The sequence below is a fragment of the Syngnathoides biaculeatus genome, chromosome 3, assembly GCF_019802595.1.
Source record: "Syngnathoides biaculeatus isolate LvHL_M chromosome 3, ASM1980259v1, whole genome shotgun sequence".
NCBI lineage: Eukaryota > Metazoa > Chordata > Actinopteri > Syngnathiformes > Syngnathidae > Syngnathoides > Syngnathoides biaculeatus.
The window spans coordinates 5,139,817-5,160,686 of NC_084642.1; the positions used below are offsets into that span (position 1 = coordinate 5,139,817).

The following is a 20,870-nucleotide window of genomic DNA, read 5'->3' on the forward strand; positions in this document are numbered from 1 at the left end:
TCCAGTGCATGCCTCCATCTTTCTGATTGTTCCTCCACCTGCTCCCTGCTTTCACTGCATGTCACAATATCAGCGAACATCATGGTCCAAGGGGATTCCAGTCTAACCACATCTGTCACCCTATCCATTACTACCGCAAACAGGAAGGGCCTCAGAGCAGATCCCTGATGCAGTCCCACCTCCACCTTAAGTTCCTTCTATCAGTCTAATAAATTATGTACAATGTGGGAAAATACAGTCAACTCGAGTGACAGGTTTTTCGAGTATGAAGTGTCATTTTTCTATCAACTAAACTACTTTTATGAGGTCATGGCAGGCCTCTGAAAATCTAAACCATGGTTTCACGGACCGTATCTCCGGTCTGGCTCTGCTGTGCTGAGGTGGCAGGAGCTTGTACCTGCAGCCATTAAACACAAGATGTCAGTATTGATGTAGTCCAATTTCAAACCCCAAAATAAACATGATGGCAACTACCTGCCATGTACTCAGCTATTTTTTTTTTTTTTTGGTGGGGGGGGGGGATCTTCTTCCTTGATTGTAACCTCTGAAGATATTGTTAATCCTTGAAAGGTCACTGGGATTTTTTTTTAAATATATAGCGCTCTTGTAAGCAATCTTCTAAAGCAAAGTATGTCAGAATTGTAAGAATATACCTCCTATTTTGACTATTACGACAATAATGTCATATTTAACGGTATTAAAATACAAGCAGTATGGAAAATGGAATGATGAATGCAATTCTACATTATTATGGCATATATGGCCCGTCTGAGGCGTTCTAAGTAGCGGTCGCAGAGCAAATAGGCCATTAGAGCGCCCTCGTAAATGTGTCATGTGAGCACGAGTCTGCTGCCTTTGCTGCCCGTTTGGTTGCACTTGTTGTTGACAAGCCAGTGGGCAGAGGCCACGCTGAGCATGGCGCATGCAGCTTGTGTGTGACGCACGTCGCTGGACAGGTCAGACACCGGCGCTGCAAAAAGTGGCCAGCAGATGATCACCTTCACTTAGGAAAGGGGGAGAATTAATTTTCACTTGAAAGAAGCTGTCGCTGACTTTAAATCGGAGTCGCACGATATTGCACGCAAGCCAATTTTGATGGTAACCAATTTTGGTTTGATTTGTAATAATCTTTGAGATGAGCGCACCTGCAGAACAACTGCCTTCGTAGTACTCAACTTTTTTTCTTCCTCTTGTACTACCTTCCACTACTGTATAACGTTTTGTTACACTAGTGGGACGCCTACATGTTACTATGGTAACTGCACACTACTTGACATCTGAGGCCTATTATGGATGTTTGCCGGTGCCCAGAGGACCCATAGGCACAGAATGGCGGACACGCTTAATTCTTCAGACTGCCCAATGGCAGCTGTGGCTGCACAATTAGCTTATCACCGCCAATCAATGAAATCCTAGAAATGGTCAGTTTTCCATATGTTAAATCAAGTACAGTTTTGTTTTTGTCATGAGTGGTGGAACAAAATACATGCGCAAGCAACTTTCCCATCAGACAAAACATTTCCTTCCAAGCATCTGTAGGAACTTAAAACGTCCACAAACGTCTTTACTTTTAGTACCAAAGATGACAAAAGTTGATGTTGGGCTTCATTCATGTTTATAGGATATTACAATTCATATGAATAAATGACTTTTGCTCAAAGACACCAGCCAAAAAGAAAACAAGATTTGCGCATTTTGGTTTCAAAACGTCATGAGAATACTCAGCAGTTATTTTTATTATCATAGAATACACAGGAAGGGTTTTTTTTGGGGGGGGGGGCTAGTTACATAACAGGTTTTTGAATGCTTCTAATTGCCAAAAGATGGTGGCAAAGCACAGCTTTTGTCCAAATGAAACTCTTCAACTCTCTTTTACATAGTTCCTTGACACCAATAGGCCACAAAACAGTGGAAAAGTATTTTTTTATTGCTTTATAAGCACAAAAAAAGCAAACAGGTGAGCTTCTCACTGAATAACGGAGGGTGAGTCATTCATTTTCTTTTCCTCTTATCCTCACGAGTGTCGCGGGGAGTGCCGGAGCCTATCCCAGCTGTCAACGGGCAGGAGGCGGGATATAACCTGAACTGGTTGCCCGCCAGTCGCAAGGCACATGGAGACAAACAGCCACACTCACAATCACAACTCGGGGCAATTGAGAGTGTCCAATTAATGTTGCATGTTTTGGGGATGTTGGAGGAAACCGGAGTGCCCCGAGGAAACCCACACAGGCACGGAGAGAAAGTGCAAACTTGAACCAACGACCTCAAAACTGTGAGGCCAACGCTTTACCAGCTGAGCTACCGTGCCGCCTGGGTGAGTTCCAATGAGATCCAAAAAAAAAAAAAAATGCCTGAATTTATGATTGCTATATAAATAATACAACGTTGGCATTAGCTACAATCAAAATTGATACAGATCTTTGCAGTGTTTTCAATCCAAAACATCACATAGTATGTGTATGTACAGTATATGCCATGCCAGAGTGTAGTGAGGACACTTCTTACAGCGTTCTCCTCCTCTTCGTCCTCCCCCTCAGTGAGGGGGCAGGTCCTGTTGTGCTGAGCTGCGTTACATCCCCTGGCCAGTGATGCTGTAGCTCACACGAGGCTTTGCTCAGCCTTCGTCGCTCATCCTTTGTGGAGGCGAAGCGTTCGGCGTGACCTGCTTTCAGCACCGCAGCCCGCAGACAGCTCCACCTCCCTCCGCGGCCACGCCGACATCAGACCAGCCGCTCCCCGGCCGAGGGCTTCACTCGAGCGGCTAGCAGTCTTGTAGCATCCGTGGCGGTGGTTGGAGCACCGGCAACCAGTTTCTCTTTTCTTTCCTTTCCTTTCTTTTTTTTTCTTTTTTTTTAACATTTTTACATAAGTTAAGGATGGCGCCAAAACACCTTTGCATCGTTCTCCAGCTTCTACTTTGCAGTCTACTAAGCCAAATATCTGCTTTTCCAACACCGACGGCATCTAGCAATGGTGAGTTGGCCTTTTAAATGGGATTAAAATTCATTTATATTCCATATGTGGCACCGTCATTTAGATTATATATTACCAACAATAAGGGAATTACCATTAAAATGTAATTATTAACTGCAAAGAGGTACAAACTTAAGTGACACATGCTGAGTTGTAATAGCCAAGACCTCAAAATTCCCCTCCAAATTAAACTAAAATAGACCCTTAGGATGCAAAGTACTGGCAATAAACAGTAAAATTCTAACTGCTGACTAATTGTAGCTCCGATTACAGTCTGATTTATAGTTCCTTGTTGTTGGTCCCAGCAGTTCCATGTCAATTTAGCAGTAAATCTGTTCATTAACAGAAGACAGCAAAGTTGAGCTGCGGCTCAGCGGCGGCTGCTGGGGCCTGTGGTCTATTTTCGACTCGGTTTAATCTTTTGTTTGATAATCCGATTAAGGTCTGCCCAAGGGAGGTATTGGGGGAGTGGGAGGGCAACACCCTTCACGCCTGGAAGCGAAAACTCGAAGTCCAACCATGGCAAAAAAGAAAAAGAAATAAAAAATTTAAAATATAGAAAATTATGATGACTATAAGCTACAGCATTGCACAAAAAGACCACTGTAAAAGCATCAGTTTTGCCAACAAATCATCAATGAGATGCAAATGAACAAAAGTCTGTCTCCCCTTAGTGTCTTTTGCCTATTATTGTTGTAGATAAATCTGTGTACAACCGACAGCTGACAGAAGAAAGACCTCTCCAAGAGCAGGTGAGCCTCTTTTGTCTCTCCCCCAGTCAAACATTAAGAATCAGAGCAAATATGCGATCTGGAAATTATTGATTGAACGCTTGTCATTTCCTCAGATTGCTGAGGCGGACAGTGTGAAGGCCGCCATACAGTCGGCTGGTAAGAGGAAACTCTATTGCCAATCAATTAATGACACATCCCGAGTTCGGGTTTCTGCACTGCCAGTAAGAAAATGCCTCGTCAATGCACGGAGAACCGAAAATAATGTTGGCGATTTATGATATTGTACTTCATAAAATATTGCCAACCCATTTTGCAACCTTGTTCAAAGGCAGCACAGCCGTGGATGCGAACCGGCGTCTGATTTTCATTTGTGCTGCCGATCAGAAAGCAAGCGGCCCACCGTGTCTGAGGAGCCGGACCGCGATGACCCTACCGTGCTGAAGTCACTGGCCCAGAGCCAGAAATCCAAGGAGAGCGTCGCTACGCTGGAGCAGAAGAAAGACGAGTACATTCCCGATGAATCTGACTCCACCAAGACTCGCCGCAGGGCCGAGGAATACGACTCCACCAAGAACGGAATGGATCATGGCAAGTAGCGAGCGTCTGGCAAAAGTAGTTACACTTTCTTCTGCAGTAGAAGTGCAGGGGAGGAAAAAGCCCTCCATAAAAGTTCTGATTTCATGCCAGTTGTACTCAACCAACAGGAGAGATGTCTTAAGATGTGTGTTTCAGTTTTTCCTAATCCTAACCGAGAGGTTTTCAAACTGGGGGGCACGGCGTCATGACCATTTTCATTGCTATCACCCGGTACTGCTTTTACAATATTCAGTACTAGCACCAACACCACTCCTCCACCCCTACCCTCGATTCGCGGAAAAAGTTCATCTTCATAAAAGGGGGCGTGACCAAAAAAGTTTGAAATCTACTGCACTAAGATAAGGGGGGGGGGGGATTACATATACTGTAATAAAGCAAGTAAAAGTAAAATGTCATCAGAAGTAATGATCAGATACCCGGAACAGCTACTTCAGTTCGGTAACAGTTGGTCGGTACTCTTGCCGTAGTGCAGCTGAGGCTGCTCTTGGATAACCTTGAACGTGCCACGTGCGTCTGCAAGCGGACATGAAAGCAAGCACGTGGATGCCAGCAAGATTATCTCGCAGGCCCCAGAAACAGCAGCTTCAAAATCTCTTTTTAAAACAATGCCTCCAAAGTACAAGCCACGCAAAAAGTCAATTTTTTTTTTCCAGATTCATATTACTTTATACACATTATTCATCATGTGAGCAATTCAACTTTCTGTAGCAACATTCGTAAAAGATGCACAATTCAAATTATATAATAGAGGGTAAAAAAAAGAGGAGAGGAGAAGTGGCAGTAAAACAGGCCAAAATCCAGATGTCAGGGGGCGAGGCAGGGTAAGAGACGAATTGCATAACAGGTGTAGTTTACCTAAATTTAAGTGTGTAGAAATATGTTTTAGGTAGGAAAAAAAAAAAAAAGAAAATCTAGTAGTACAGTACCAAACTTCCTCCTTAGGAGCTATCAGTACAAAGTATGACAGTGTCTTTCACGAGCTAAAAGTAAGCTCCACCAGGGTAATCCAAGAGGATTGCAGTCAGCCTGAAAACAAGCATCCATAAATCCTTTCGAGTCGAATTTCATCCAGGGACAAAACATCATAAAATACAAACGTCTCGCCGTATGATTCAGCATAACAGAATTTCTGAAGTGAGGTGACTCAGACGCAAATCATTTGGTTCGGCTTCTGCGAGCTTCCGTTCCGCCACAACGCAGCGGAGGATGTAACGATGTTTCGTCCTCGCTCCTCAGAGCGAGACGACGATGGCTCGATGATGATCCAATAAGTCAGTACACGCTTCCTCTTTGTAGGCGGCACGGGAGAGATAAAAGAGGCAAACCGGAACGAGAGCTTCTCTCTTCGAAGGAAGAGCAACAAAATGTACAGGCCGTGGCATTGTCAAAGTATTTGGACACTTGCCAATACACCTACTCGAGGCAAAAATGAAAGAAAACGTGCAGTGTTCCTCGCATATTCACCATTCGCTGCTCGCAAATTCATGCTTCACGAATTTATTTTTTCAAACTTATCACTTATTCAGTTAACTATTCACTATTTTGGTTTTCAAGGGAAAGCCATGTCAAATAGAAAACATATATGCCGAAAGTAACCATGTTGAGTGGCAGGGAGGAGACAGACAGCATTTCTGTTTTAATAAAAGTAGCGCTTTGGCACCATCCCACTATACGGTTTTTTTTTTGTTTTTTTTTTTAATTGTACAATACATATTCAAAAACGAGAAAAAAACATGTCCAGTGGTTTGTTTAAAGGCTCAAGTCTGTCCTTTGGTCGATGCAGAATCCGTAGAGCAACAGCCACACTTTCATCACCACTTAACCTCACTTTGAAGAAAAAAGGGGGCAGATAATGGCAGTAAAACAGGCCAAAATCCAGAAGTCACGGTGGGAGACGGGGTAATAAACTAATTGCATACTAGGTGGAGTTTGAATGGAGAAAAAGTGTAGATATAAGTCTTAAATGAAGGTTTAACCAGCTCTAATTTCAGTAAAAAGTTAATTAAGATTGACACTTTTTTATCTTACGAGATGTCACACGATTTTTTGTTTTTTAATCAAAAAACAAGATGAATGTTACAAGATACGTCTTTTTTTTAACCCATTTGTGGGCAGCGTCCCATTTTTGGTGCATCATGATTTTCACGCATTATGTCCTTCAGTATATCAAAATATTTAAGTGTTTTAATCTGATGCCATAATTTGGTATCAGGAGAGGATAACTCATCGGTCAAAGTTAGCACGGAGCAATTTTCCTTTCCTTCCTGACCCAACATGGCTGCCTCAAGTTATGATTTAACTTAACCATAAATGAAAAAGAAGTGTTATTTCCTTGATTGTGGCCTGTTAGGAAACTTTTATCTCAATAAGGCAAAAAAATTGCCACCCTGCCCATGAATGCATTAAATGTAGATGTCACATTAATACTGACATATTAATACGTTTTGATTTCAATGGTACTGATACAAAAAAAAAAAAAAAAAACATGGCCAGTGGTTTGTTTAGAGGTTCAAGTCTGCACTTTGGTCAATGCAGAATCCGCACAGCAATAGCCACATTTTCATCACCACCTAACCCCACTTTGAATAGGAAAGGATGGGGCGGGGGCAGATAATGGCAGCAAAACAGGCCAAAATCCAGAAGTCAGGGTGGGAGACAGGGCAATAAAGTAACTGCATACTAGGTGGAGTTTGAATGTAGAAAGAGTGTAGAAATAAGTCTTTATTGAAGGTTGAACCAGCTTTAATTTCTCTAAAAAGTTACTGTAATGAAGGTCTAACCAGCTCCAATTTCTGTAAAAATTACTGTAATTAAGATTGACACTTTTTTATCTTACAAGATATCACACTATTTTTTATTAAATCAAAAAATATGAATGTTGCAAGATACATCATGTTTTTTTAATTTACTGTAGATGTCACAGTAATAGTGATATATTATTAATGTGTTTTGTTTTTCTTTAAATACTTTAATGTGCATAAACTACAGCATATGAATTTTGCATGTGTTACAAACTCAAAGTGAAGTAGGCCCATCTCATTGGACCATTTTTCCATAAGTGGCCCTCAGTGGAAAAAGTCCACTCCTGATTGCTAAATTAATTGCCGGCCTCCAGAGGCTCGCGGGAGGATGGCTGGAAGACAAACGCAGTGTGTCCTGTCAAATTAACGGACGGCAACACAATTATCTGAGACTAACGATGTCCCATCTCCTCCTCTCAGATGACACAGACACGTTCCGTCAGGTGGACGGCACCCCGCTAACGGCGGAGGACATCGTACAGAAGATCGCAGACAAGATCTACGAGGAGGACGACAGAGGAGTCTTCGACCGGATCGTTTCCAAACTACTCAAGCTAGGCCTGGTATGTTTGGCGCTAGCACACGATACACAGCGTGAGGTTTGGCCGTTACCATATGCAGGGGCGGTGGTGGGAAGTAAACAAGTACAAATTGTTTTTTTACTGTACGGCCGCTTTATATGTAACTCAAGTTACCATGGCACACACACCAGAAGGATGAGCACAATGTCCATGATATTGAAGCAAAAAGGGTGACACAAACTGTATAATTCTTTTCCTTGTATTTAATTTGATCTTTGCTGTTTGTTTTTATAAAATACTTTGAGTTCTAATTTAATGGCATTTCCATTCATTTCAATGGCTAAAGATGATTTGAGATATTGATTTGAATGTCAATCGCATCTCAAGGCACCACTGTACCTGTACTTTATTTCGTTTTCTGATGACTATTTTTACTTCGTACGTTTTAATAAAGAAACTCCTGTACTTTCTCCCCCTTCAATGCGAGGTGAATGAATTATTTCAGCAAAGGAGAAGTGCTCAATTTTTAAGTAAACGTGTCCGCATTTGATGAGAGAAATAGTTGTTTTGCATATGTGGAAAAAGTCTTTCATCTCCAAGTTCAGCTCATTGAAAATAGAGGAGACAAAAACACTGGTGCAGCATTTTTATTTTTGTTTAGTATAAGTACAATAGTTGAATCAGTCCTATACTTTGATGATTACCAGAGTTAGAATGTACTTCCAATTGGGAGTACTTTTCCCACACCTGTGCTAGAATATTGTCTCTCTCTCTCTTTCTGCATGAAATACAATAAAATTAGACGCGAGTTGGATTTTGTTCACCTGAGTATTTCGATTATGACACCTCAAGGCCTGTGTTTCTCTCACTCGCTTGAATTAATATCATACGATGTATGTCTCACGGCAGACTTGCGCTCACTCTTGCCGTTTGTCTTCTCAGATAACAGAAAGTCAAGCGGACACATTGGAGTACCAGGTCGCCGAAGCCCTGCAGGATCTCATCACCAAAAACGCCAAAAACAACGAGATCGAGGACAGCGATGACGAGGAAGTCAGGGGAGCGCAGGACGCCCGGGAAGAAAACTTGGTAGAGTCGTAGCGATTAATAAGCGATGGCTGCTGCTATGAATTTGAGTTCAATGACTCTAAAATTGCTCCTCACGGCAGCAGGATAAATGGGAGCAGCCCAGCCGGCGCTACGACGGCGAGGACGAGGAGGCTGAAGATGAAGACGACGGGGTTACGGATGAGGTGGACAGGGATGCGGGAGACGAGGACGAGACGTTAGATAACGCCTGGGACAGAGATGACGGCGAGGATGACAATGAAGTGAACCCCGAGGATGGGCTCCAGGATCTGCAGTACTTTCCCAATTTCTACCGCCTGCTCAGGAGTCTCAATTCCGGTGAGCGTAAAGACTTGCGTCACAAATGGGCCTCCAAGCAGAGATAAAGACCCTGACATGTTGCTGTTATGGCCCTGATGCGTTCGATTGTGAGTCACTATCGTGTCTGCGTTTGGAAATTGTCGTCTAGGAACACACGCACACACACACACAAACAGCACTAATTATTCATAATCACATCACCACACCCCCTGGAGCCAAACACCACACAATAATATCAACGCTATGTCAACCAATTACTGCAAACACAAAAGCATTAATGTCCTACGCAGACGGGACAAAAGTACTCACAATCTGCAGTTAAGTACGCACAACACTGATTCAAGTACATTACTTACCGTACAACTTTATTTGGATAAGGCTGCCAAAGGAAGAAAAAATTCAGGATGACCTCACACACAGTACTGAAATAGTCTTATACGCACAAGCGATTTTCATTTTGCTCACACTCGCGACACAGTCACACACATCATACTGAAAAGCATTCATCCAAACTACCCCAAAAGCCCGTTTTGGTGTATCATATGAATGCATTTCTGTCACAAACCTCCGGTACGGGGGCGGACCCAAGTGCAGGACTTCGAGGCAGAGGCATGATCTTCAATGTAGTTTATTCCGGAAACTGGGTCATACACGGTGTAGCAGGCCGACAAGGCAGAGGTACAGAAACGCTAGGCTAGGCAGTATCCAAAAGACATGCAGCAAGGTCCGATGACTATGGGGAAAACTACAACTCAATAAGGACAGGATCAAACAAGAGGGCACAGAATCGCTGTGACTAGGGTTACTCTAACTTACGCGTAGAGTCCCACAGGCATTGAATGCAACTCACTAACGCAAGGCAACGAACTGGGAAATGCCAGTGACAAAAACTCCAACTTAAATGCCTGTCTAATTACAGTCCCAATGTGAAACAGCAGTGGCCAAGTCTTGCACATGACAATTTCATTATGTGTCCCCAAAATAAATACTCAAGTACAGATGCCTGAAAAGTCTCCAGCATTTACATACAGTAGCAGAAGTAACAAAGTACTAATAGTTTATTCCACCCCATCTAATCTTCTTTGCGATTGTTTCAGATCAAGACGCTCAGGAACGAGAGACGCTCATCACCATCATGAAGACGCTGATTGATTTTGTGAAGATGATGGTCAAGTACGGCACCATCACACCTGAGGAGGGCGTCTCATATCTGGGTGAGACCACTTTACTCACACAATATTTGCGGGAAGCCCCTGCAACCAAAAACAATCTTGATTTGGAACTATTATTAAAGATAATGTGTTTCTAGTCATTCTGAGTATGTCGATTATACCAAAATATCAACTTAGATTGTAGCCTATTCAGCCAGTTGTTTGACGTTAATGCTAAAAATATCATAACATGCAGTATACTGCTAACATTGGGCATTGTGGAGGAGCCATTAAGATGTGGGGCTGCTTTGTTACATCAGGTACTCCGGTCTTAGTGTAAGAAAATTTGGTTTGAAGCAAAAAACATGGGTCCTCCAGCAAGACAAAGGCCCAAAGGACAGATCAAAAAGCACCCAATGAATGGTTCAAAAGGGGAAAAAAAAGTGGTTTTAAAATTGTAAACAATCAGTCCTGATCTCAATCTAATTGAACATCTTTGGGGGGCTGAAATCTGCAATTTGGAAAAATAAAAAACTGTTCAATACCTTGCAACAAACTGGAAAAGAAAAGGGGGAGAAAATACCACCTGAGAGGTGCAGAAAGCTTGTCGATGGATATGACAAACATTTAGAAGCAATCATCACTTCCAAAGACTGTACAACCAGATATTAAGGAGTGCCAATCTTGCTCCACATGCTGCTTTCTGGGTTTGTTTTTCTTCCCAATTTTAACATCTACTCTGCAGTGAATTTAAAAACAACAGCTTCTCTGTTAAATTACTTAAGAGATCCAATTAAAAGATCCTGATTATATAAATTTGGTACATTTATTTGTAAAGATATTTGAGACGTTGAAAATGAATGGGTGCACATCAGGATACATAAACATATAAATCTAAATACTATCAGGGGGTTAATCTTCACACAACAGGAATATCCGTTGGCTGCAGATGGATCGTGCGTGTCCTTCACGTGACCCCGAGTAGCAGCTGGCCATTAATGACCATGCACATCTGAACAAAACAGCCCTTACACGTAAAGTGTGTTTCCATGGTAACCTCTTGGCCATATGGTTGTTATAGGTTGCTATGAGGGATAATTGGTCAGAATTTCACCATCACCCGGCAACGTGGTAACGCAAGCCGTCCTCTTTCCCAGCTGACTTCAACGCAATTGAGTCAGAGAGGTCCAAAAAGAATGTTGAGGGGGAGGCTGAAAATCAACAACAACAAAAAACTGCATTTTGACGAAAGACAGGTGGGAGTAGGCGGTGTGAATACAGACAGAACTTGCCAACATAAACCGAGTAAGCGACAAGTAGTAGTAAGTCGTTGTAAGTGTAAATGACGAATCACTATTTGCGCAAAAGAATAACATTAACCTACATTTGTGTTGAAGACTTATCCAAGCAGGATTAATACTGAATGATTAAGATCACACATGAGCAATTTTATACATCTGTGTTAAGAAAGCATTTTGAATTAAAAAATCCGTCCCGCGGAACGAGCATGAAGATTCCTAATAGGCAAGAGTGGTTCTCTCACGCTATACACCAAGTACTACCACAAAAAATAACAAATGTTAAATAAAAATTACACCTTACTAAATGTTTCAACACGAATAGTTCTAAATGATTGAACGCAAATGTATTGAAAAGTTAAATGAAATGTACTGTGCAGGATTTAAAAAAATAATAATTAAGGCACTAGAGTGACGTGAAGACATAATCCTCTTTTTTCCCCCCTTGGTCTTCTTTAGAAAATCTGGACGCTATGATTGCAATGCAGACCAAGAACAAGCTCGGAAAGGCTCTCGGACCTCCAGAGTTTACAGAACCCGATGGTAAAAAAACAGCACATCCAAACACGTCCAAAATCAACATTAATTGGTTAGTTGTTTTGCCTTAAATTCATTTTTCCAACATTCACTGAGCCAAGATGTGAAATTTCACAGCACACCACCTAATTAAAATGTCACAAAAAGTTATGTACACTCGTAGAATGAGCTTGTTTCAATGTACTCACAAAGTGAATTATTGTGAAACAGCATTTAATTATTCTGAATGTCATTATATGTCAGCGGCATGAATAGATGAACAAAGAGAATATTTGTAGTCAGTGGTGGCTGCTCAAAAGAGGCCTCGCCATTGACAAGAACTATATTTTCAAATACCCAATCTTTTACTATTTTAAAGTGTACAAGTTGGGTAGAACGTGTTAAATTTATTCATTTGTTTTCTACCGGATTAAATTATTCGTCAATGTTTGGACAAGGGAACAATTCAATGTAACAATATTTGTTTCCAAAAGAGTCACCATAGCAAATAAAGGACCCAATTTTGATTTTAAAAAGTCCCAAAATAGCCATGAGCAAGGTAAAAGCTAGATAGTAAAGGCTTGATGATTAATGGACTGTTCTCTTTCCACGCAGTCGGAAAGAATTTCGACGAGGATGACAACACCAAGGCCGAGGCTGCCAAGATGCAGAAGGAGTACGAGAACCTGAAGGACTCCACCAAGGAGGATCGCCTATCTACTAGTCAGTGTCCGCAAAACTCTCATCATGAGCAGACCACACGCCGGGCTACCGTCTTAAATCCCACCCGCTGGGTTGGACTGCCGCTGCTAATTTCATAGACGAGTGCAGGCAGGCAGGCAGATCTGAGAGCGGGTGGGCCGCGCCATTGTACGGAATGTCTTGCCAAATTTTTAAGTGTGGGTAGCGAGCCTTGTGCTTGCATAAAAAGCAGGATTTGCTGACATTCGCGCCCCACTACAGATCCTCTGTCTTCAAAAAAATACCCTAGTGCCTTCAAAGATGAGATGAGACTCAAACCTAAGGTCTTGCTGTACGTCTTTTAATGAATAAATGCCATTTATTTGTCATTACGCCACTGTACAATGACATAGGATATTATTTATTCAAAATAACATTCATAACCTAACGATAACCCGTAAATAACTTTTTTCTTCAATACTGTTCAGGTCAAGTTTGTTTGGTTCTCGACCACAATCCCTTCCAGAAGGCGGTTCGAGAACTGATTTCTTCAAAAACCGAATCAACCGCCGCGCGAGTTATGTTATTTCCCGCTTTTTCGGGGGGGAGGGGGTCATTCGAATTGACAAAGCGCGTCGTGGGTGTGTCAGCCGGTCGGGCCGCACGTGTTCTGTTATTTCCGTTTTTTTTTTTTTAGGCGGGTGGTAATTCACAACATAGCGCGTCGTGGGTCAGCCGGTCTGGCCGTGCGCGTTCTGTTATTTCCGGGTTTTGTTAGGGGCGCTTGAGTACCGATTTTCATTCGAAAACCGAAGAAAAACATTCTCGAAATTTTCATTCAAAAACTGATTTGTTTGAAAAACTAGATGTTCGAAAATCGAGGTACCACTGGGGGGGTGGAGAGAGAGAGAGAGAGAGAGAGAGAGAGAGAGAGAGAGAGAGAGAGATGAAGTTTGTGTAAACCAAAGATAAAAAATGTGTAAATTGTTTGTTTTTGCAATGGCTCAGTGTTACGTGTTCAAACGTGACTTAGAAATCCTTACAAAAACTGTCTGTGTTCCCTCCACATTTGCAAAGGTTCCAACAGAAACAGGACTATCGGGGAATCTCAAAACAGTAAAAGAGTGAAAGAGCATTAAATTGCCATACATACTAACGAAACAAAAGCAACAGAAGTCTGACAGAGGTCATAGGGTGCCTTTTCACAGATACAAGAAAATATAACTTTCCCTTTTCTTGAAAACACTGATAAGGATGAATTGTCCATTTAATCACTTCAAATAGGCTATTAATATAGTTGAAAACCACATTTAGTTCATAACTATATGTAGAAAATAAATTTTAGGATATTCTTGGCGACGGCACAGTGGAGCAGCTGGTAAAGCGTTCGCCTCACAGTTCTGAGGACCCAGGTTCGATCCCGGCCCCGCCTGTGTGGAGTCTGCATGTTTTCCCCGTGCCTGCGTGGGTTTTCTCCGGGCACTCAGTTTTTCTCCCACATCCCAAAAACACGCAACATTAATTGGACACACTAAATTGCCCCTTAGTGTGATTGTGAATGCGGCTGATTGTCTCGATGTCCCCTGCGATTGGCTGGCGACCAGTTCAGTGTGTACCCCGCCTCCTGGACGTTGACAGCTGGGATAGGCTCCAGCACTCACCGCAACTCTCGTGAGGATAAGGGGCAAAAGAAAATGGATGGATGGATATTCTTGGCTTGGTTCAAAACTGTCCTGGAACATCCTACAGTATACAGCATATGAATTGACAATAAACAGGATAACAGGATGCAAGTGTTGCATATGTGCATATTCTAATTGAACTGCAAGTAAACATATTTGGTTTTATACATACATACATACATACATATACATACATACATACATATATATATATATATATACACACACTGGGGTTTTTTTTCCCCTTCAAAACAAGGCAGACCCTTGTTTACGCGCAGCAAAGCCAGCAGTAATAAATAAATAAAGACAGGACGTGTGAGCCCATCAAAGCACAAGGAGTCAATGCTGAGCCCAGAATGAGGCCAGTCCAATAAGAGTCAAAAGCCCAATACAGCCGCTGTCATTTCCTGAGCCTGTGCTCGATCCAGAGGAAAATGGGATGATCCTCAGCCATAAATAGCATGGGAAAAGGATTTATTTTTGGTGTCACAAAACTATTGCACGGGTATCCATATAGAATTTATGAACACATTATGTTAATTCCATCAGGACATGCGCAAAAGCAATACTCTTGATTGATATTTTTTGATTGCCCTCACGTCTGCTTCCCCCCCCCCCCCCAAAACAGATCGGCCCGGCAAGTCGGAAACCTATCTGGAGGCCATCCGGAAGAACATCGAGTGGCTGAAGAAACACAACAAGCAAGAAGGCAAAGACGGTGAGTTGAATTCAAGGAAAACGTGGCCGCTCAATCCCGAGAATTGGGATGGGTTTCAAGTAGGTCACAAGATCGGAGGAGCTCAAATTCTTAAGCTCTTTTTCTCGTCCCTAATCTCCGCTTGAAATGAGTGTATGAGGGATGTTAATGAATTTGGAGCAGACTTGATGAGACTGATGACTTCAGAAACAACAAAAACCTTCAGTAAATTTTGACTTGTTCCTCTCTTTCACAAGGCCCCAATCCACATACTGGTTGTGTAGTCTTGTTAGAAATGTTCTCCTCACACTTCCACTACCGAGCACTACTTAGTTTTCGGTATTTGCATATTTTTAGCAATTACAGAGCTCGTGCACGTGACGTCACCATTTTCACCTCGCCATATTGCCGGTCAAACAGAGTTGCTCGACACCGTGGGAGACCTTGAACGGGACGAGAGTATTTACAATACCCGGGACCTGTTGTGCTGTTGGTTGTCACGAAGGACGAGACAGATATTCAAAGAGGTCGTTCTATGGAATACCAGCTGAAAAGACCAAAAAATATCGATGCATTTCGGCAGTTAAACATGATGGATGGTGCCCAACCAAAATACACAGACGCCTGTGTAGTGATCGCTTCATTTCAGGTAGGAATTATTCTTCTCAATCTCAAATTACCAAGAAGTATTTATAATGCCAAGTTGGCTCATTTGAGAAAAATGCGTATTGAAAAAAAACTGTCGCAGAGGTTTACGGAGGTTAAGTGTGGCCGCAATCGCTTCCGTGTATGTCCCGTGGAGACGACTCAGTCCTCTGTTTTTCAGTCGTAGTTAATGAATACAAGTTTGTGTAAAACCAGGGGTCATTTATTTGAATATTGGCATTTGTATTGAATACTAGCTGAAAAGATCGATGGATTCCAGCAAAGGTTAACGTATGGCCGAACGCTTCCGTGTTCACGAGTCAACAACCCGTCACTATGTGGGATTTATTCCTGATTGAGAACAGATCCAGACACGAAGTATTTGTATGCGTCCAGACTTTTAGACGCTTTCAATCTTTTTCGTGTGAATCTCGACGACTTACTCACTAGAACATGTGTAGATCCAGTTGTCCAAGAGAAGCAGAAGCAAATTAACAGTCCGATTTCTTATTGGCAAAAACATCGACTTTGGCATTAAATACAGGTCCTCTAATGCCGAGTTTATCTAGTTTTTCCACGTACCTTCATTTATTTTCACCTTCTAAAAGTCTAACAGTATCGGACAAGACTCAGTGCGATGTGCTATAAAACGTATTTTCGTGTCGTCTCCAAATGACTTACCACTGAACAATGCTTTGTTAGACCGGCAATATGGCGTGGTAAACAAAGGTCACGTGATTTTATGACGCTGGTGCACGAGTGCTATAGATAGGGACAGAGCTTGACAACAAATGGGGAAAATCCACCATTAATTCACATTCTCTTATAACTGTCATGAAAAATAAACATTATGGGGAAAAAAGACATTAGGTTTAAGGCTTAGGGCTTTCAGTGAAAAAAAGGACACACCTTCCCCCCCAAAAATCTGACAATTTTCACATGTCAAACCACAAATATGTAGGGCTCCACTCCGTGTAACAAAAATCTCAATTAACTTAAGTCATTTTGGACAAGTGTACTCTTCCAACTTTGTTAGAACCCTTTGGGAAAGGCCATTTTCTGTTCCCACTCGATGCTGGGATGAATTTGGTTTGGACGCCAGACATAACCTCAAAAACCATCAAACGCAATTAAACTACAACAGGGAGTGTGTCTCAGATTACAAAAACAAATATCTGGTTATAATAGAGATATGGGAAGAGTGGCAGCAAGGCATAGAAATTGATTTCCTTGGAAACACATTGGTCAAACACCTCACGCTAAGTTTGCCATTCAGCTCCTCGTCTGAGATCAGCAAGTTGCGCAAAAAAAAAAAACATCCTGAAGCATGAAATCATGTTATCTCTGTTGTCCAAATTGTAAAATTTGTAATCTCACACCAGATGTAGGAAAAAAAGAGGAAACTGAATTGAAGTTATCACTCAAACAAACCATCATTAAATGTCTTCACTGATCTATTATTTCTGTTGTTTGGCAAGTTTTCTTTAGATGTGACTGGTAGTGACCCTGAAAACTGATTGACGCACAAAAGTGTCCCTGCTGTTTTAAAAAAAAAAAAAAAAAAAATCAATGCCCAGCAGCATTTCATTTGGCAGCAGGAAATGAAATGTTGATGAGCTCTGGCTGTGCGGGCCATCGGCTGCAGAGTGTGGTAGCCGCATGAAAATTGCATTTTACAGCGGCGGGCTCAGCGGCTTTATTTCAACGTGTCTGGAGGAGCAGGTGCGATTAAACACAAAGCCAGGGTGCCTTTTAAAAGAAACAATCAAATCATTTGGACAAGCCTGAATTTTCAGGGCAACGGAAAGGCAGTTGGGGAGGTTTTAACTTTCATCTTCTTGCTTTTAAGTGGGACACTTCATTAGTATTCTAGTGTGTGACAGTTGTCTGGGACAACAGCCGCCTCCGAGCTTGCCTGTCAACCATTCGGTCAAAGGAGAGATGATACATTTAACACATTCGCAGTTAAAGAGCACAATCACCGGTCGAAATAATAATGCGCTGACTCATCATGTAAACGTATGGAAAGCCGTTTGAGCATTTACTTAATATCCTTGATATCCGTCAAAACAGGTAGCAGAAAGCTATCATTTGTGTGATTTTATTTATTTGCTTACGTTTGCAAAAATTGAAAATACCGCCGTTTTGTGGTGGCAGTGAACTCGACTCACCTCATTTCACAACAAGCGGTAGCTGAGCAGAGAGCGAAAAATCCTCAAAAAGAGACTGCGAGTTGTTTATTTCCACTCCCGGGAGAAGCTTGGTCTTCAATAAAACACAAACATAGAGAATTACACGCTGTGTAAATAAAAAACACAGAACTATGCATTGATATATGAAAAATAGGCCATTCATCGAAGCTGCGGCTTATAATGCGGTGCGCCTTATAGTGCGGAAAATACGGTAGCATGGAATTGGCAACTCGTGGACAGTTTTGCTCAGCAACATATTTCTTCTACTAGTAAGGCAAAGTTGAGAAAGGGCAGACTAGAAGGTGAACTGTAACCCAGATATCAAGGATATTGAATAAATGCTCAAAATACTAGATGAAGTGTCCGGTCGTGATATTTATCCTGCTCTGTTGTTGGAAAAGAGCAGCAGGTGATGACCAAAAGCCTCCTCGACTTCAGCCAGTGTCATAGAAACAGAGCGAGCGGCCATTTATTGTGTTTGCGCCACCAGACGCTCCCAGGCAATCTCGGATGGCAGGTTGTGTACGCCTACACATCACACAGATTAGGCTGCAGAGCAGATGGGCGCACAGGCCACATCCTGGTTTTGCTTCTTCATAGTCAAGATTTGGAAAAAAATAAAATAAAATAAAAAATAATCTAATCACAGTGAACTTTAAATCCCTAACACAAATTATGTTTGTCATCAGCAAATTGTGTCCCGGCAACTGTGTCACGAATGGAGGCGCATCATTAACCGGGGTTTTCCTGTTCCAATTTGCTCGTCGTCGTCCTATCTAACTCTTTAATGACAGAAGGAACAATGTTTGTTTTTTGGTCCGATTGCTGATAAGACAAAGCTCATTTCTGGATATCACCTGGTGCTGCTGCAAAGTTATGGTGTTGATTAAAAGGACAAAGGAAATTAAAGGTGACAAGATCGACGATGTGTTGATAGGGAGAAATTGATTTGATATATTTACACACACACAAATCAAGTGGTGTTTGATAATTGGAGGATAATCCAGGTAAAAAAAAAAAAAAAAGATGAAAACAACCCATATAACACAATTTTATTTTTATAAAGCACACTGTTAAATGATGACCCCTGGTTACTTCTAACACTGTAAATACAAGGCAATCATTTATATTGTGAAAACTCAAAAAATGAGTCCAAACGACCCAAATAATTTTGCCAAACTTCAGACATAAAAAAATGTAGACTGAGTGAAATTTATATCAAAAAGGCTACTGCACTTACAGGTTATACTTCAGAAATAAGTATTATAAACAGCAAATTTAATGGAAACCGGTAGCAATGACGTTGCCGATAGATGTTGGCGGACTGCCTAGAGTCGTCAAAAAAAAATAAAAAATAAAATTCTCAACGAATCTACACGTTTCACAAAAATGATATGTTCATCTCAAAAAACTCGGAATTCCGCGAATCCGCTGAAAATTCTCATCCCTGCGTGTATTGTCAAAAGCCTGTCAGATACTCTGGAATTTGAAAAACATTTTTAAAAAAATAATGGAACTGATTAAAGCATTTACGACTAAACTGAAAAAGCAAAACATTATTTGAATATTGAGTCAATTTAAGTACTACTCTAATTAGTAGTAACGTGCAAATTAATGTTGTCAGCCTTTTTGGCTCAGGAGTACAAGTAGCTTAGTTAGCTGCTATGCTAACCGGTGAAGCGCAAACTCTATGACAAGAAAAACAACTATCAACTTCATTAGAGTAACATTTGTTTAAGTGAAAAATTCCATTAAAAATAAAAGAGAAAGTTTGGAAAAATAGAAGAAAGTACTTAACTTGGGTGGACCGATGTCACAGCAATTAGCTTGATGACGCCATTTCCGGAATGAAAAATCGTGTAAGCGCGTCTTCAAAATGACTTCCTCTCACTTATTATTTTATATTGTTCTGAGAATTGACTGGCCTGGGCTCACACGACCGTTGTGTTCTGTCCGCGCAGCAGATTATGACCTGTCCAAACTGAAGGACTTCATGGACCAGCAGGTGGACTCGTACATCGAGAAGGGCATCATAGCCAAGGACGAGGGGGACACCATCAAGAGGATCTACAGCAGCCTGTGACGTCACCCCATCCGGTTTCCAGAACTGGATCCGAATACTAAAGAGAACTTTCATTTCTTACTTCACAATTGATCCCCATGGCATTGTAAACTGTATTCATAACACCTGCTTACTGTCCCATTCGCGCTACAATCATATTGAGGGAAAGCAAGTCATTAAAAAAAAAATATTAAATGAGGCACTGAAATGATTTCAATACTATTTTGCACGACCACATTGAAGGGAGGGAAATACATTAATCCTAGTTTTGTCCTGAATTGGCATTTATGTTCAAATAAAATGTCGTATAAATATACAGCTCTGGAAACAATAAATAAACAAAAAAAAAAACACTGGATATTTTGTATTTGTCAGTAGATTTATAAAAGAAAAAAAAAACATTTTACATAAACATACCATTCTACAAATAGTATAATCACTGTTTACAGAGCTGTATAATATAGAAATCGAACCGCACCACTACATGTAATATTTGTTTTTTTTCTTAATTTTTGGTGTATATGTAAACTCTTATTCTATTCCTTCTTTTCATTTAATCCCAAAATATATTTGTGGATTATATTATATTATATACTTCAATAATAACGCTTGAGCCCACAAGAGGGCGATGTGTCAATCATTCCTCTCCATCTGTCTGTAAGATAAACATCTGAGTGGACATAGGATGAAGTGTTTTGAAATGTATATATGTGATTTTTTTTTTCTTTCTTAGAGTGGAAAAGCAATTAAACGTTTCTTTTCTTTGCAAGTGTGCTTAAGAGGATTAGTAGAGCAATAATATGGTAATGTCACAATCAAAATACAGCATTGCTCACCTCAAGGATGCATCACCATGACAACAAAAACATAAATTCAAACATTTGGTTTTGCTTCTATTTTTCATGAGCTGAACTCAAAACACAAGCCTGTT

The 20,870-nt window shown here is 41.2% G+C and overlaps 1 protein-coding gene across 4 annotated transcripts; it reads left to right on the plus strand.

The window, feature by feature from the left end:
• The first annotated feature begins 1,783 nt into the window (after positions 1-1,783).
• Positions 1,784-19,981, plus strand: scg3 (secretogranin III). Of its 4 annotated transcripts, none has more exons than XM_061813803.1 (12): positions 1,784-2,973; positions 3,673-3,725; positions 3,821-3,863; positions 4,092-4,295; positions 7,526-7,668; positions 8,569-8,715; positions 8,796-9,033; positions 10,113-10,229; positions 11,924-12,007; positions 12,596-12,703; positions 14,972-15,061; positions 19,842-19,981. In XM_061813803.1, the coding sequence occupies exons 1-12, from the start codon at positions 2,877-2,879 to the stop codon at positions 19,958-19,960; spliced, it is 1,443 nt and encodes a 480-aa protein (XP_061669787.1). In that variant the 5' UTR covers positions 1,784-2,876; the 3' UTR covers positions 19,961-19,981. The 4 variants fall into 4 exon arrangements, with proteins under 4 accessions (XP_061669787.1, XP_061669789.1, XP_061669785.1 ...); XM_061813805.1 differs by having other exon boundaries at positions 8,799-9,033; XM_061813801.1 differs by having other exon boundaries at positions 19,839-19,978.
• Positions 19,982-20,870: the final 889 nt, after the last annotated feature.

What these genes read in the sequence shown, in the direction of transcription:
- scg3 (XM_061813801.1), top strand. Translation starts at nt 2,877, where the DNA reads ATGGCGCCAAAACACCTTTGCATCGTTCTCCAGCTTCTACTTTGCAGT. An exon ending in AACTACTCAAGCTAGGCCTG is followed by an intron (nt 7,669 to 8,568) that starts GTATGTTTGGCG and finishes TTGTCTTCTCAG; the next exon opens with ATAACAGAAAGTCAAGCGGA. An exon ending in CAAGCAAGAAGGCAAAGACG is followed by an intron (nt 15,062 to 19,838) that starts GTGAGTTGAATT and finishes CTGTCCGCGCAG; the next exon opens with CAGATTATGACCTGTCCAAA.